Genomic DNA, 18,237 nt, shown 5'->3' with positions numbered 1-18,237 from the left:
TACCACCTAACAGCCCACTGAACACATATTGGTCTATAAGCCGTCTTCAAGACGTCTCGACAAGATAAGCAGGACTTCTTCAAAACGATTTTAAGCATTTACAAGACATCTTGGAGACGTTTTGACAAAATATTAAGAACTTCCTCAAGACAACTTACCAAGATTTTGTCGGACATCTTAAAGCGTCTTGTAGCCGTCTCTAAGACCGTCTAATGCACCGCCAAATTTCGGATATCAGACGTCTTGCGTAACGTCTGGTAGACGTCTTAAAGGTGGCAAGAAGACGTCTTGCAAGGCATCTTGGAAACGTTTTGAAAACGGCTACAAAACGTTCTGCTCGACGTTTTGAGGATATCTTGAAAACGTTTTTAAATGCTTTAAACATCTACTGGCCAACTAAGGCATAACCTTTTCTAGCCGCTCGTATTTAGCTAATTAAGTCCTAAATTGTTTTACAGTTTTTACAAACAATAGTGAGTGCACATATACTTAGTCTAAAGTGCAGAGGACGTGAAATCTGAACACGACGTATGTTATTTCAACACAGAATGTATCCCATAAAGTTACCAAGTCTTCACTTTGTGGGAAAAAAGTGAAGAAACAAATAAGCAATAAACATGGTGACTGTGAAAATATACATACTATATAAAGCACAACGGACTTGACCTCTCTAAACTTCAGTCCAACACCTAATTTATTGTGAGCTAGGGCAAGCACTAGCACATTTTAAATAGTCTCTAGAAGCTAAAATTACGTCATATTACAATCCAGATGGTCTGTCTCCTTCCGATGTCAACTATCCAACGAAGTGTTGGTTAGCTTCAGTGATCTTGCTAGTAACGGCATAAACTGTCCATTACGGTCCGGGAAGACCCAATATCATTTTACTTACCTTGTCAACACTGACCGGGATTTGCAGATGGAATAATATCAGAATGTAGCAACACTATCACAGAACGTTTCTTTGTATGCATGTTTGGCACGCGCAAGAATTCAGATACACAATATACTCTCCCATATCAGATAGGGGTCAGGCAAATATCAAGAAAGGGGTCAGGCAAGGAGACACAATCTCTCCAATGCTATTCACTGCATGCTTAGAAGAAGTATTCAAGCTCTTGGACTGGGAAGGCTTAGGAGTGAGGATCAACGGCGAATATCTCAGCAACCTTCGGTTTGCAGATGAGATGATTCTATTCAGAAACAACGGGGACAAATTACACTAAATTATTGAAGATCTTCAACGAGAAAGTGCAAGAGTGGGGTTAAAGATCAATATGCAGAAGACAAAAATAATGTTCAATAGCCTGGCAAGGGAACAAGAAATCAGGATCGCCACTCAGCCTCTAGAGTCTGTAAAGGAGTATGTTTATGTAGGTCAATTACTCACATGTGCCCAGAACATGAGGAAGAAATTTACAAAAGAATAGAATTGGGTTGGAGTGCATACGACAGGCATTGCCAAATCCTTACTGGGAGCTTACCACTGTTCCTGAAAAGAAAAGTGTGAAGTCATTGTATTCTACCGGCGCTAACATATGGGGCAGAATCTTGGAGGCTGGAGAACAAGTTAAGGACCGCACAAAGAGCGATGCAACCAAAAATCTTAGGCCTGACGTTAAGAGACACGAACAGATCGGTGTGGATCAGAGAAAAAACGGGAATAGCCGAAATTATAGTTGACAATAAGAGGGGAAAATGCCGCTGAGCCAGCCGTGTAATGCGTAGGATGGATAACCGGTGGACCATTAGAGTTACAGAATGGATACTAAGACAAGGGAAGTGCAGTCGAGGACGGCGGAAAACTAGGTGGGGTGATGTTGTTAGGAAATCTGCAGGCGCCAGTTGGAATAAGCTAGCGCAAGACAGGGATAATTGCAGACCACAGGGAGAGGCCTTCGTCCTGAAGTGGACATAAATATAGGCTGTTGATGAGGATGACAATAATACTGTATTGACAAATTCAATTACAGCTTTCATCTTGGGTAGTACATGCTATATTTGTGTATACTGTGTTCAGAACTTTAGCCAGTAGGCTGTTTGACAGCAAGTGTTCATAAATTAATAATTAAGAATTTCAAGCTCATTAGTGATAGAATTGTCGCTCACTGCTGAGTTGTTCATGCGACCTAAATGATGAGCCGTCCAGCAAGTGCTGCTCCCCTGTGTAATTGTAGAAACCTTGAAATACTGTAAATCCTACATCACAAATGTACACCAGTCAGAGATAGCTGTTCACAGCAACAATTTCGTAATGTTTACTTACATGCAAAAGTGACTAAAGCGTAAAGTATAACTTTCTTATGAAGTTTTACGAAACAAGTTCATAATCATATTGCATAGCTCAAAATTTTGTTGCAAAAGTATCGCTTCTAAGTTGTCGAACGACGCTTGTCTCTAGAGGGAATGTTTGGGCAAGAGGCTAGTCTTCTCAGGCCCCTTGTCTTCAGAGCACTAGCAAGAGACATATACCTTGGCATCAAGGGAAATTTCATGTCACAGACTGTGGTTTGTAAAGAAAACATGAATGAATAGGAAACAACAAATAGTCTTGCTTCACGAAATATTTCATATTAGTCATCTTTACCATGCAGCTTGAGCTGATCAGTACGAAGACACTATGTAGCATAAAAAGAGAAAATCAAGCATCAATGCTCTTTTACATACATTATGTCCTTTACAGGACGAATGCCTTCCCAATCAATCTACAATTACGTCTGGCTTGCTTCTACTAACTGCATGTTTTCTAGTTCCATCATCGTTTTCAGTTCTTTACCTTCCTAGGATGCATTTTTCTTTACCATCATGCTTACCATTTTTGTCGTTCCATTGCTTGTTGAGCAGCTACATTTATATCGTACCAGTTTTCAGCCTCTTAGGTGGATGTTAGCACAATGCAATGACTGTACTTTTCGAGAATAATGGTAAGCTGTCGGTCGTCAATCAGAAGTGCGTGCCATAAGAGTCTCCACCAATCTTTATTCTCAAAATTTACTTCTACTGATCCACACTCTTGTGACTAATTACCATAGGTAACGTACTTCGTTGCCTTTCTTGTATAGACAACATAACTGGTGCCTTCTTCCAGGAATTTCAAGTGGCAACTTATGCGCCGCCGACAGTAGGACAGGATCAGATAAGTTCAACTGGACATGGCTGGTAAACACTTTTAGTTTCGATTAAAAAACTTAATTTACTGCCTCAGCCAGTCGACAATGAAATCAACCTCAGTGTTGCGAGAAAAACACATTCATCGCAAAACATGTTCTTCAAAATAGGCGCCGTGGGTGTCCTCGTCACTGTGAATTCCACTTCCTCGCGCAAGTCGAATGCGGGAGTTGTGACGCAGGCAGCAGAAGAACGCCTCAATTCTACTACTTAAAGCGCTTCGCGGATGATGGTGCGGATGAAAGCAAGATCAGCAGGAGGCGAAATGTAAGGGTCGCTGCTGTCCTTTTGAAGGCAAAGAAACTGCAGCTCTTCTAGGCGCTGATACATTGAAGGACTGTCTTGCACAGTAGCCAGATTTAGCCCGATCAGGGCGTCGAACGGCGATGAAGCCATAGCCTTGGAAGACGTAACCAACGCGTGCGGCTTTCGTCAGGCTAGGGTTTACATATCCGCAAAACGCCCAGACATTCTTGATGTATGAAGTGTAAAACTCCTGCAGACGTTGGTAGCGCGTCTACAGCATTTTTCGTATCTGGAAGCGTGTCTCCAGCATAATTCGCATTCGAAATACCAAGTCTTCGCAACACCGGTCAAATAAAATGAAACTTGTGTCAATTTCTCGGTGCCGGTCCACCGATTGCATGAACGCACGCGGTCATATATGTCGAACCATTAGTCGACGTTATCCTCGTGGGTTACCACAAAAAACAAGGAGATCGCGTTGACGGATCATCACAATCTAAGTGGCCGCCACAGGTGCAGTACACGGTGTTGAAGCATTAGAGGCGCCGTAATAATCAGTGTTTGAAGTGTCTGTAGGAGTTACGCGACTGCGGCCGTACGAGCCGTGCCGTCGCTCCTACTCAGAAGGCGAAGGCGGCTAGCGGAGCGGCGGCTGCAACGACCAGCGTGCTAGCTTTCTGAACAACACTGCGCGTGCCGAGCTTGCGCCTCGAGCATGCGCTGCGCTTCCGCCCAGACGGAACGGCGATGGAATAAATGACATAAGCGAGGTTCAAATGGGTCCGGGGTTAATAGAAATAGTGAGTCCGTTGTATACGAAGGGGACTACCAAATAATACGGTGGACGAGGCTGCGAGTGGCGGTGCGGACGCAGGGCACACAGCACGCCGGCCCAGAGAGGGTAGAGGCAGACGCCTCTGCAGCAGTTCATGCAGACCAGGCGAAACAAACGGGGAACGGGCGCTTCATTGGTCGGCACGACAAGCCGCAATATCGGTCGTGACGCGCTCGGAGATGCGTGACCTGTGGTGGATGCAGCTTGTGCACGCACTTGTCCGGTCTTGCCCGACCCACGGTAGACGTCGTAAGGTGCAAACCTCTGCGCGCGACACCGCCCGAGTCAAGTCAACAGAGTCTGGCACGTTCCCGCTGGAGCCTTGGTGTAGCCGCGGTCAACGGCGTTGGAGTCGGCTGGCGCTCCAGATGGCGTGGAAGGCCTCGTCAGGCAACGCTCAATGATGGCACCGGCGCAGGTTGGCGAAGATCTGGGAGAGCCGGGACAGAAGCTGCCGGGTCATGTTGCTTGGCGAGCTCCAACGTGGGCACGACGCTAAGGACAGGATCAGGTGGTGGGTGCGAGACACCATCAAGACTCGCGTCGCGGGATGGTGGTGTCAGTCCATCCGCCGTATCAACGTCGCGCGATGATTGTTCCCAGCCTTCATGGGCTCACTTGTCATAAAGGTTGCCGGAAGGGCCCAACGGTAAGACGGTCGAAGGAGAGGACGGGCAGCGCAGGGCAGGCACTAAGGCCGCTGCTGCTGCTGCTGCGTCACACTCGCTGGCTTGGAGGTGCCGCGGTGTGTCGACAGTTGACAAGGTCAGAGGCAGCGGAGTCGGCACACGGTAGGGCTCGCGCGCTGACTCGGTGGCTCGCTCAGCCGGCAACGTAGACAAATCCGGTGAAGGGTTGGTAGGAGGCCGAATGGCAGGAGTGATGTCGTTGGCGCCAGACCCGATGGCGTGCGGCACCGGAGCCGGCGTAGGGTCGGCGATGGCACCACTGTCGCGTATCGTCGTTGGAGGCGAGCAAGGCGACGACGTGGGCGTTGCCATGGTCGTGTCCATACCCTTGGTGACAACATTGTGCGCGTACTCGCGCGAAAGAGACCCCTGGAGAGAGCTGGAGGCCGGGGACTGTGCGGTAGCGCATCGGGTGGTTGACGAGACGGTGTCGGGGCAAGTCGAGGGAGGAAGGCTCGCCTGATGGTGGCTTACAGGCGTTGAAAGAGACGCGTCTGGTGCTGGACGGGAGGGCGTTGGCACAGAGTCGCGCACCGTGCTGTCAACCTCTGAAAAAGGGCGGTAGGCAGCGCCGTAGAAGTTGAGGGCAGACTGCCGCTGTTCTTCGTAAGGGCGCGGGCCTTGCGATGGAATGCCGAGGTGGAGCTGGATAGCAAGCGGCAGGACGTCAAGAAGTACCGCGTGCTTGAACTACTAGATCGATATGTGGTTCAGCTCCAGAGCCACTTCGAACTGGGCGAACCATGCGCCGACGTAGCTGGACGAGAACGGCGGCAATGGTGGGTCGAACTGCGGCTCCGGCCAGTGAGCCATGGCAGCGTGTCGCTCGGTGCAAGGCGCGTTCTCCCGGGTCAACAATGTAGGAGGGACGTGACGGCGGCCATACGAGCCGCGCCATCGTTTCTACTCAGAAGCTGAAGGCGGGTAGCGGAGCGGCGGCTGCGACAACCAGCGGGGCAAGCTTTCAGAACGACACTGCGCATGCCGAGCTTCCGTCTCGAGTACGCGCTGCGCTTCTTTATTTTTCTTCTCTTTGCAGCGCCGACCATAGTGCTCTGCGCTGCGGCGTTGGTGGGCGCTATATGTCCGTCGTTGCAAAATGTAAATATTGCGACACAGATCCAGCTGATCAGCATCATATTTTATGGGGCTGCAGAAATAATTCTCCCTCAGAAATCTCCCTCACAGGAGGCGTGGGACTCCGCACTAAAATCTACTAACCCTCAAAGTCGCGGCCAGCTGGACGCCACTCCAGCCCCCTCTGCCTGACCTCAGCTTCCCACTCCCCCTCCCCTTGTCTTCAATAAAGTTTATTTCCTCTTCCTTGTGGGATTATCTGGGCGCCTGTGGACGGCGGGAACGTTGCTCCAGAAAGGACGGGAACACGAGAGGACGTCTGCATCTGCACGTACCTCCACCACATCAAAAAGACTGAGACAAACAGAGCTACCAAGCTGTTTTATTCGATATAGGAAACGCTGTGTAGTACATATGAAAACAATGAAGTACGTCAACAGTGCCTAGGATATATATATATATATAAGGCTTCGTGCATACGCTGACAGAAAGTACCTGAGATTGCATCACGCATTCACAAACACAAAAGATGGCAAGCATTGCCTGCCGCCCTTGCAGAAAAACAGAGAGGCAAAGTGTACGGACACATAAACACAAACATATGTCAGAAAAAGCACACACCATCAGTATTTGTAAAATCAGTTCGGTAAATGGGTTTGATCAAAACATGTTGACTTTTCTTCAAGACGAGTCATGTAACGGTCAGTACGTTAGACAAGCAAAGGCACACTTTAGGATTTGGCTCAACAATCGTCGCAAATATGATGCAGTAGCTTGCAAGGCGTCTTTTCTTTCCGACCATATCACATCAGAAGGTGATAGCGTTCAATATTATGCAAATGCAAAGGTGCTGTAAAATAGTTTTTGTTATGCTTCAGAAACCGAACACCTTTCATTTACAAGATTTACAAACAGTTAAGTAAGAAGATTCCAGGGTATTGTACATTCATTGCCATATAGTAATCCGGAGACATTCACGCACTAGTCAGCGGGAAAAGAAAGCTTTTTGCTTTACTTCGATAATCACATTTGCTGCTTCTGCATGAATATTTTTCGTAGAGGGAACATACAGCAACTTCATTTTGTCTAGGAACGCTTATTGAAGAAACACATGCATGTCACTGAGCAGAAAAACGTTTTATACCATTTGAACGCAAGGTCATTTCGCCTTTATTTTCAAATAAACCCAACTACCTTAAAATTAACGGTTTTCGGTGTCAAAACCACGGTATGGTGGAAGCATGCCGTAGTGGGAGCCTCCAGATTAATTTTTAATACCTGGGTATCTTTAACGTGCACGCAATGCAAGGTACATGGGAGTTTTTGCATAACGCCCCCTTCGAAATGCGGCCGCCGCAGCTGGGCTTTCCTACCGCGCCCACAGGCTGAACAGCGCAAAGCCGAATCCGCTATACTACCACGGTGAGGTAAACTCGAGTCGCGCTATTTCTAAAGTTTTCTAAACACACTTCGCATTCATTTTATATTACTCAGCGCCTGTAAAAAGGCAGCCGCTGCGGAAACAGATGACTGACTAAGCGAGCCGCGGTTTCTTTACTTTTGCCTGCAGCGCTATGCGATGAGCTGTGGCCTCGGCTACCGCGGTTAACTTCAATCGAGAAGGATTCTATCAGCTGCAATCAAGCACCGAACCATGGTACAGTGAAACGAGGTGAGCAAACAGCCTTATGCAAGCTGGTTGCATGTGGGCGTATGCTAAACAGGTGCGCAGTGCTTTACTCACAATATAGGCTAATTTCCAATTCAGTTTCCTCTTCGAACATGACTTTAATTATGTCAAATTGTCTTGCAAAGACAGGCAATGGTGAAATCAAAGAAATAGCTTGTCTTATTGCAAATTCTTGCTGTAGACAAAGCATTCAAGTTTAAGTAACGCATCACAAAATGGTGTCATAAGTATCACTGACGACTTAGATTGTTGCGTGGTATTTTGGTGCACAACGTTCCGTCTTTATATCCAACAAACAACATTACGTAAGCCTCTTTGTATGCAGAGATTCCCCCTCTATTTAATTTGGTACACATATTTATATAAATGAAATCAACTCACGCAGCTCCCGCTGTCAGATTATACCATCTTGTCCAGTACTCTGCTCTATGGGTATTATTATCCAGTACTATCCGTGTAGCCATTATACACGAAGAGCTAGTAGAGTTGAAGTTACGATACCGAACATGCATATTATCGCCAGGTCCTGCAATGAACTGTAATGGTTTCCAAGCTACATTTATGCACATCATTAATAATTTCATTGGAACGTCTGGAACTTCAGCAACACAGAGAAGCCTTTATTACAGGTATAATAGTCACATTATATAAAAATGTCAAAGCGTTTGACAGTTGAATGCACCTCTATGATACTTTATGCTATGTTTATTCCATTTTGGAGACATATCAACAAGAAATACATTTGCTCTATACGATCACAGAAGCTTGCTTCTTGCTTCACAAAATTATAATTTTGTCTCTTTTACCGCGTCCCGCTTTCCAGTCGTTGAAATTCACGCGTATTACCGGCGATTTATTGTTTCTGTTTCTAGGCAGACCACCTTCAACATAAAATTATTCTTGCGCTTTGAGTGTTTAGTAAATTACCTGCATACAACGACCGTGTTGACTATATTGTTCGTCATGTGCACACTATTTATTTTTTTCTTTCAGGTCGCCAGGCACTATTTGATGGTGTGCGCAGTCCTAACGCGAATACGGTCAGTCTCAACACTTGGTGCGACGTATGAACTCTCTCCAATGGCTCAGGCCGGTTCATTTTTATTTCGTTTTGCTAGACACATTCGAAATTGAACAATGTCTTTCGCTTGGACGAGCTTCGTGTGACTGCCCACGTAAGGTTACTACTGAGTGGCACATACCAAAGTTATTCCGCATCTTGCCAAAGCGAAAGTGCAAAGAGCAAGTGCCAACAACAAACTTGAGATTTCTCGCTTTTTGTGTCGTTTTAATTTGCAAGTATGTCGTTACAACTCGCCCAAGCATCTACTGGAGCAGCCAACGACAGGAACAGAATTGCCCTTTGCATTTAGGCCAACGATGCATATAGTAGACCTTTCCTTGTTTCTTTTCCTTGTTTCTTTGGAAGATGATCCCGAAGAAACACGCCGAGACAGACAAAATTTTTTTTCGAGTGAGGGAATTCCAAAATCCTTCGGGACCTTTTATTTGGGCGTGATCTTCTCCAAGACGCGACTACGGAATCAAGACAAATTTTTATGACTGAATCTGACTATGAACATCTTGTACCAAACTATATGATAGCCGTGAGAAGGCAGCTGAATCTCATATATTGACCTTGCGAAGGCGATGCTCACTGTCTAATGAAACGATTGCATGCAATATTATCCTTTGCCGCAAGGAATACGTTAATGATATCCGCTACTTACTTGGTGAAACAAACAATTAAGACAAAATGTGTGAAACGAATATAATTCGGATTCTTCGAAGCCAACTTAACAAAGTTTTCACAACGCTCAATTTCATTGTGAGAGATACCTACGAAAAATTTTCTACCGGTGCTATACCTGAAAAATTCGTTGCTACATATATACAAGTTGAACTACTTCCAGTTGTATGTGCACTACGCAAGAAGTATTTCACTCTCTTTGATGGCTGAATAATAATCTCGAAGGAACACTCCTATCAAGCGACTTTCCGTGCCCCAGCAACTCTGGTGCCAGAATGAAAAACTGACCCATATACACCAACGTCGCTATATGGCCCCGCATATTTTCAGCAGAAGGCCCAGCTGCATGACACAACAATCGCACCATTGACATCGAGGCGTATTCCCAACACAAGGGAGATGAGCTTCGTCCGACTAAAACAAGCAAGTGATGGAGAACACTGGAGGAGACGAGCTGGTTTCATGGGTGAAACCCATGAAAGAAGTTCAGAAGTAGTGCTTGACGATTTTCGCCAGTTTTCGCCTGTAGTAGTTCTGCCTGATCCTCGCCAAGGTGCGCGTTTAAGCAAGGTGCCCGGAAGATGGTTCGTCGTGGCATGTACGTAGATTGTCCTCACTCCAGTGCAGCCGCGACAACGAACATGTACACGTTTTCTGTAGGATGGAAGTTTCGCTTGTAGAGAACGTGATTACGAAGAGAAAGAGATTAGAAGAAACGTGCGAATTGTCGCAGAGGGAGCGGGCGTCCTTTGAGATATTCAGTCAGTGTTTGGAGGTCTGGATTGTTATGTTGCTTTTGCACGAGGTTACAAGATGTAAGAGCAGAAAGGAAACCACAACCCTCCTCAGTGTCCTTTGGAGTGGTTTCGAAAGGGGCGCGGGATAGTCAGTCGACGTCAGTGTGTTTGTCAGAGGACTTGCTGGATCAAATTCATATAACCGAAGGCTCCATCTTGCGACACGGCCGGCAGTATCTTTGAGAATCGCCAGCCAGCGGAGAGAGTGGTGGTCGCTGACGACTCAGAAAGGGTGCCCGTACAAGTACGGCCGGATCTTCGTAATAGCCTACACGACAACCAGGCACCCTTTTTCTATTGTCGAACTTTCCTCATCGGAGGACAAAGTGCGACCAGCGTAGGCAAGAACGCGCTTGGAACCTGCTTGGATTGCACCAGGATAGCTAGGAGACCAACGTTGCTGTCATCAATGTGTACTTCTGCGTCAAAGTGTCCAAGGATCAGCGGCGTTTGCAGACGCTGTTGAACCCCATAGAAAGTATGAGATTGTGCTGGGCCCCTCAAAAAAATGTCCTATCACTGCAGACGCGGCGTCGCAAGAGTTCGGCGATTTTAGAAAAAGTTCACGGAAAACAGCGGTAATAGGCAGGAAGACCTTAAAATCTGCGTATATCGTGTTTTGTATATGGTATCGGGAACAAAGTTTTTGCTCTAGTTTTCTCAAGGTCAGGGCCAACGCCGGCGCTGCTGCCAACGTGGCCCAAAAATTGGAGCTCCTAATATGCAAAATGGCAGTTTACGGTCTTCAGAAAGACGCTCGCCATATGCATGACCTTAAGAACTGCCTGAAGCCGCTCGATGTGTTGCTCACAGGCGGTGGAGAAAACCAGTATATCTTATATGTACACTAATCACGAGCGCCACTTGATATTTGAGAAAGCCGTGTCCATCATGCGTTGAAGCATGCGTCGCTGGTCAGGAGCAGAATCCGAAAGGAAGGAATTTATATTCGTAAAGGCCGTCAGGTATATTGAACGCCGTTTTTCCCCTTCCCTTCGTCAACTGAAATTTGCCAGTACGGGCTACGTAGATCCATCGAAGAAAATTAATTTGCATGGCGCAGGTGGTCTAAAGTGTCATGAATACGTGGGAGCAGATAAACGTTCATTTCATATACTTGTTCAGTTGGCAGAAGCGTAGGCAACCATGTTTCTTTTTAATCGAAAAAGCAGGTGACGCCCACATACTTGTTGATAGTTGGATGCCGTCGCCATCAAGCATATGTTTCATTTGGTAACGCATGGCATCCTGTTCTTTCACGATACGCCGCAAGCATGTTGGTGCACGGGTCGGGCGGCTGGTTCAGTGATAATTGTGTACTTGGTCAGATGAACGTGCGTGACTTTGTTGTGGTCGCGAAATATTGGCGAAACAGGGGCAGAGGACTGAGAGACCTGTCCCGCTTGGATAGTTCTAGCTGCGGATTGACGTTGATGTGACTGGCCTTGTAAACGTTGCAGTTTCCCCACCGAAAGTCGCAAACCAAGGACAGTCGCTGCGCTCGTCTAGCGCCTCCAAGTAAGCGATCATGGAGTGCTGCGCAAAGTGCTTGTATCATCATTGAAGTTGGTAACGAAGATCGTAGTCCGCCTGCTTCGGAGCCGAACGAGGCCACCAGCGACGCCCACTTCTCGGTCTAGCAAAAACTCTTCAATGATGCCTTCAATTGTTTGTTCTTGTGGGCACTCGACAAGGACGAAGATGCAACATCAAGGCGATAACGTCACGGAATCATCGAAAACCGGTAACACAGCACGCCTATGGTAATCTTCCGCGTCTAAGTCGGAAGAAAGCGGGTTGGAAAACGTCACGCGCAAGTAACGTAGAATAATTATTGCCCCATATTCCTGCAGAAAATCTATGCTGAACATAACCGGCCACGAACGCCTTTGCAGCACGAGAAAAGATGCAACGAAGGTCGACGTACGGATGTGAAGCCTGGCGGTGCATCGTCCAATGGGTCACATGAGCTGATCATCAGCTGTGTGTCACCACTTTGAGGAGATGAGTAGCTAGTAAGGGGCTCAATACTGAATAATCGGCTCCAGTGTCGACAAGTGCAGTCAAGGGGAAACAATCGACGGAAACAGCGATAGCGGCGGAAGATCTGTCCGCGGTTGCGGAAGAAGGCGTCAGCGTCACCTTGTTGGGAGATGGCGCGAAGGAGGATATTTGCCAGTTAGCTCGACAGCGTACTAATCCCCGGAGGTCACTATTCTCAGTTTCCCGGTTCCGTGCTTGCCGCGCTGGCACCATTTTAATGAAAGGTGCATTGGGTGTGGTTTCTGGACGCAGAACGACGAGGCTATGCCGACCGCGACTGTCACCGCCGAACGGCATAAGAAAAATCATCCTCTGCCTGCTACTCCTCGATTTCTCGTGGTCGCTCACCGATTTTTTGCGGTCGCTCACACAAAGCGCGTCCAGATGCAATCCACGCAGGGCATTCACTCGGTAGAGGCAGTCGCGGTCCAGGTGTGCAGCTTTCCCGGATGGCAACACAGCGGACGATTGTCAAGAGCACGCCATACTGTCAACTTCCGGGGCCCAGGATGAAAGCCTGCGTTGAATCGGCCGCTGTATTGGACTCGAGAACTGTCGAAGAGACTCCGCATCACCTCCCGGATTTCCTCCGGAATGACGTCTGTAAAGGCAGTTGCACTTGGGGAACCCATTGCCTGAAGCTTTCGGATCTGCTCTCGAAGATCCTGCCGTATAATCTCTATGAGGGATTTCTTGTCATTTTATGGCACAATTAAGCATGCAGCGGCCACGGTGGTCGGCCGTCCATACTGTGACAAGTGCTGCCGAAGCATCCGCTCCTTAGTTGTCAACTTAGGAACAGAGGTTGGCTGCAGCATACCTTCCCCTTTCTATGCCATTTTATGATTTACCTTACAAGTTTTGGCGCTTTGTCAAGGTGGAATGCAATTAATTCTGATTTAATGGCCAATGAATCCAACAAATAAAGATGTGAATATATTAGCTATCATTTTGTACTGACCCTGAACGCTATTACATACATCATCATCATCATCATCATCATACGCTCATTTTTATGTCCACTGCAGAATAAAAGGCCTCTCCCTGCGATTTCCAATTACCCCTGTTTTGCACAAGCTGATTCCGACTTGCTCCTGCAAATTTCCTAATTTCGTCATCCCATCTAGTTTTTTGTCTTCCTCGACAGCCGTTCCCTTCTCTTAACATCGATTATGTAACTCTAATGGTCCCCTGGTTACCTACCCGACGCATTACATAATCTGCCCAGCTTCATTTCTTTCTTTTTATGTCAACTAGAATATCAGCTATCCCCGTTTGATCTCTGATCAACAGCGCTCTCTTCCTGTCTGTTTAACGTTAGGACTAAAATTTTTTTGTTCCAGCGCTCTTTGCGCGGTTCTTAACCTGTTTTCAAGCTTCTTTGTTAAAATACAAGTTTCTGTCCCATATGTTAGTGCCGGTAGAATGCAAAGATCGTACACTTTTTTTTTCATCGATAGTGGTAAGCTCGCAGTCTGGATTTGGTAATGCCTGCAGTATGTACTCCAGCACATGTTTATTCTTCTGTAAATTTTGTGCTCGTGATCAGTTTGCCTTTTTAGTAATTGCCCTAAATACACGCACTCCTGTATACAGAATCTAGGCGCTGACAGGCCATCCTGAATAATTGTTCCCTAGCCAGGTTATCGAGCATTATCTATGTCTTCTGCGTATTAATCTTCAAACTCACTGTTGTACTTTCTTGATTAATGTCCTCAACCAAATATAAATATAACCGAGGCTTACCTCCCAGGCAGTGTTCGTAGCGTATGTCTGTTCCTGTGAAGAAAAAAATAAGGCATGGCAAGTCAATAAAAAGTTGTCGCAGTTTCACCTGAAAGGTGAAGCATCAATTGCGATAGCAAATTTGAAGAGAGCTATACGGAGTAATGATAGCAGCTTTATCAGCTGAATAAACTTGGACATGCAGCAGCACCGGCAACACGCAGAACTGTTGTAGACGCCGTCGGCGTTTTGCCCGCGTTCGCTCAAAATGCGTGCGGCGTTGGTGGCTGTTGCCGGAGCCTCTGATATAAATAGGCACTTGGTTACAGTGTACTAGAAGCACACTGTAACTTGGTGCCGCAGCTAAACGCCGCCTCCCTTCCCTCCCCCTCACCCCCCCACGGCCTTTCGTGCGTCGGAAGAAGGCACGTTTGCTCTACATATATGGTGATTGTAGAGGAGGAAAGAGACGCTTACTTCTGCAGCCCTTAAGGGAGCACAGAGCAGAACGCGCGTTTGTTCTCCGCCGTGCGTTCACTCCCCGTGAAAGCGCGCGTCCCTCGCGCCCTTTCACTCGCACATACAGCGTTCGGCGCGCGGCGACGATTTCATCTGCATTGACGTCATACGGAACCTCACGGCGACGGCGACGGCGACACCGACGGCAGAAATCTGCTTTTGAGTGTCCATATAATTGCTATCGCAATAAAATGCGACATAGCACAAAAAGTGAAAACTGTTGGGGCTCGGTGCAGTTTCTGTTTCAAGAGAAAGTCATCTCTACACATAAGCTATGTGACAGCGGTAGCGAGTCTGATTTAAGGTATTTCCTCCAATGAAAGTAATGAAGAGGGATCTTCTCCTTTCTGGGTATTCACGTACCAAAACCAGTTCTGATTATTAGGCACGCCGTAGTGGAGCGCCCCGAATAATAAGGCATCACTATTTCTGTTTGATAATATGCGCTTCACAGCAAATAAGGACGCCCCCGAAACACTAAAAACATCTATGCATGCAAAGTACATAGAATTTAAGAATAATTTTAGAAGCAGGAGAAAATACAAATTAAACAAAAATAGCTTAGAGCCCTTCCCCTGTCGAGAAAATAGGGCCAAGCTTGTGGCAAGACGACGCTGTCGCAGGCGTTCCGCTTCGTTTGCCTTAAACTCAGGGTCGGCGGCTGTTCGCTGCCGTTTCGCCTGGGATTAGGAAGCTCTCACGCTAGAATCGGACAGCGAGCTTCGCATTCCCCCCTTTTCTCGACAGGGGAAGGGCAGGTAATTTTGTCTCTATGGGTCCCACGTGTGGCAAGGGTAGTTCTAGGGCACGTTACAGGTTTCCGACACCACAGGGGTATGTGCCATCAGCTGGGACCCTTTCTGCACAATAATTAGTGTCGGTGCACTTTTCACTGTGACACCACCGCCACCGCCCACACACGTGGCGCAATGCAAGCTTCGCTTGAAAAGTCACATGCTTGCGCGGCACACCCAGCACAGTCACAGTGTAAGCTGGAGGAGTGGCTTCGTAGGAGCCCAGTTTTCGGCAGCACGCACTAGAAAGACTTCACGGTGAAGTCTCTTTGCTCATTTTCCCGAGAATGATCTGAACGACCCGCATGAGTTGACGACGAGCTACGGCTTCTGCTGCTCTCTGCACAACGGTCTGCCGAGCCCGATATTGCCTGGTTGTAGCCGCAAGCGCTCCTTCAGCAGCGATTCGTACCTTGCGAGGAGGGGCCATGAAGTGTACCGTAGAATAAACACAGGAATGTAGACTAATATGCGCAAATTGACTCGTGGCAGGATACGATAATATTGATGTTGTAGGAAGAACATGACGGCGACGAACGAGCCGTGCCGTCGTTCCTACTGAGAAGGCGGCCAGCCGAGCGGAGGCCGCCACGACCAGCGTCTCAAGCTCCTGGAACAACACTGCGCGTGCCGAGCTTGCGCTTCGAGCACGCGCTGCGCTTCTTTATTATTTTTCCTCGACAGTCGGCGCCAAGGCACTGGTTGGGAGTGCCGACCAAAGCGCCCCGCGTTGCAGCGTCGGTGGGCGCTACAGGGCTCCCCGCCCAGACGGAACGTCGATGAAGGAAGTGAGAGAAGCCAAGTTGGATCTTTGTACTCCAGCCTGCATCTTAGGTGCACCTGTGGCTGGCGCACGCACAGACGTCCTTGAGGCAAGCGGCTCCGGCTGTGTGGCATTCACTGTTGGCCTTGCGGGGCTGTCCAATACGTTTCCGGTGGTGGTCTCTAGCTTGTCGCAGGTCTTGCCGTCCAGCGAGCGGACAAACTCCAGAGCACAGTCGCCGATCAGATGGTCCGTGCAGACGCCGTTCAGCTGGGCGAAAACGCACTGCTCGGAGTAGTCGCAGGGCTAGCCGAGGCTGGTGGCGGTGCGGCAGGTCAGGTGCTTGGACAGGCTCACGGGCTCGGATAGCTTGTAGAGGAAGCGGCCATCGCTGCACGAGGCCCCGCGAGGCTCGCACTGGGCGTTGCTCGTGCAGGTGTCCTCGAAGATGGAACCAAGCGCGATGGTTGCCTTGGTGACTTGCGCATCGATAGGGCCGTGCATTCAAAGACAAACTTGCCGTTGTCGGAGCGAAGCCTCTCCCGTTGGTTGATGGCGATCTTGGAGATCTTAACGGGGACGTCGTTCTTCACGGTGTTCAGGGTAGGGCGGTGGATGAAGTTCTCCAGGAGACGGTCGTGTACGGTCCAGGTGATTGTGGCGTAGTACTTGTACAGGCGCGAGAGCTGTGGGCCCCTCCCTGGGTAGGGGGGGGGGGGGGTTACGAGTGTGCGGGAATGCGCGCTCAGTGGGCAGCGCATCGATGCATCACTCGAGGTTGAGCCGCGCAGGCCGGGTTGTAACCACCTTTGCAGGCTGAAGGGTTGTTCGAAAGTAATCCCCCGAGGGGGACGGCGGGGTTAGCGGAGCTTCTCCCAAGCGAGCACCCCTGAAGAAAGCCGGGCGTCTGGCCGGGGGTCGCTTGTGCTCGATTTGTATTCCGGTGGGTAACCGGTGGCCGCCTGGTTTCGAACCCGCAACCTCCTGCAGACGAGGCGGACACTCAATGACGAGGTCACGGCTGCGGTGACTTACGGCGCTGCAGCTTGCCAAAATCGAACACGGTGTCGGATCGTTGGTAGGACAAGTGAGGCTTAGCTGCTGCACGGGCGCACGATGGAACGGTCTCTCGAGCAGAGCCCGCTGACGGTCCGCATCGTAAGGGGCCGCGGGCCGTAGGCTGTTGGCGTTCCCGAGCTGAAACTGGTCCTTGTAGAAGTCGCCCGAACCATCAGGGCCAGGGTCAGGCCAGTCAGCACTAGGCGCAGGGTCATGGTCCGAGGAGTGAGTAGCTGACGTGTCACCGCTCCGCGTGGCCGGCGTGTTCGTACCGTGACCGCGCGCTCGCACCGTGGCCGGCGTTCTCGTAGCGTGGCCGGCGTGCTCGTACCGTGGCCTGGTTAGCGCCGTGGCCGGTGAGCGCCGTTGCCGGTGAGCGCCGTGGCTTGTTGAGCGCCGTGGCCGGTGCGCGTCGTGGCCGATCACGTCCGGGTCACCATTGTAGGAAGAACATGACGGCGGCGAACGAGCCGTGCCGTCGTTCCTACTGAGAAGGCGGCCAGCCGAGCGGAGGCCGCCACGACCAGCGTCTCAAGCTCCTGGAACAACACTGCGCGTGCCGAGCTTGCGCTTCGAGCACGCGCTGCGCTTCTTTATTATTTTTCCTTGACAGTCGGCGCCAAGGCACTGGTTGGGAGTGCCGACCAAAGCGCCCCGCGTTGCAGCGTCGGTGGGCGCTACAATGTCAATAATATTGACGATGGTGTATTGGCATCGCCTTTGAAACGAGGCAGCGACAAATAGTCACCTAGACTGCTTGAATTAACGAAGTCCAGCTACATGCAACTGCTACATGCAACTGCTACATGTCGGGACACCTGGCGGAATACAGTGCAACTGCAATGCAAAGTTTGCAGGTATCGCCGCTATGCGGCGCGCATGTCACATCGCGTGACAAGTGGCGCGTTTCATTGGTGATGATGATGATGATTGACGTCTCCTTTGAAACGGGCGGTCTAGCATACTTGGTTAAATCAAGACCTAGCCTTCTTGATTTAATCAGGTATGCTATACATGTTTTTTTATTCTGCCATTTTGTATACATCTCTTTAATATTCTTTGTCGTCCTCAACACAATCCGT

At 48.9% G+C, this 18,237-nt stretch overlaps 1 protein-coding gene across 1 annotated transcript in view; it reads right to left on the bottom strand.

Annotated features, from left to right (window-relative positions):
• The window catches only part of LOC125943469 (uncharacterized), a 134,397-nt gene extending 126,181 nt beyond the window's left edge, over positions 1-8,216 (bottom strand). Inside the window, exon 1 of the mRNA XM_049662801.1 lies at positions 8,087-8,216. Within this exon, the coding sequence (XP_049518758.1) occupies positions 8,087-8,169 (83 nt within the window). The 5' untranslated portion in view covers positions 8,170-8,216. The remainder of the gene's footprint in view (positions 1-8,086) is intronic.
• Positions 8,217-18,237: the final 10,021 nt, after the last annotated feature.

This window comes from Dermacentor silvarum, chromosome 2 (assembly GCF_013339745.2).
Source record: "Dermacentor silvarum isolate Dsil-2018 chromosome 2, BIME_Dsil_1.4, whole genome shotgun sequence".
NCBI classification, from domain to species: Eukaryota; Metazoa; Arthropoda; class Arachnida; order Ixodida; family Ixodidae; genus Dermacentor; species Dermacentor silvarum.
This window is presented reverse-complemented; position numbering and strand designations above follow the sequence as displayed.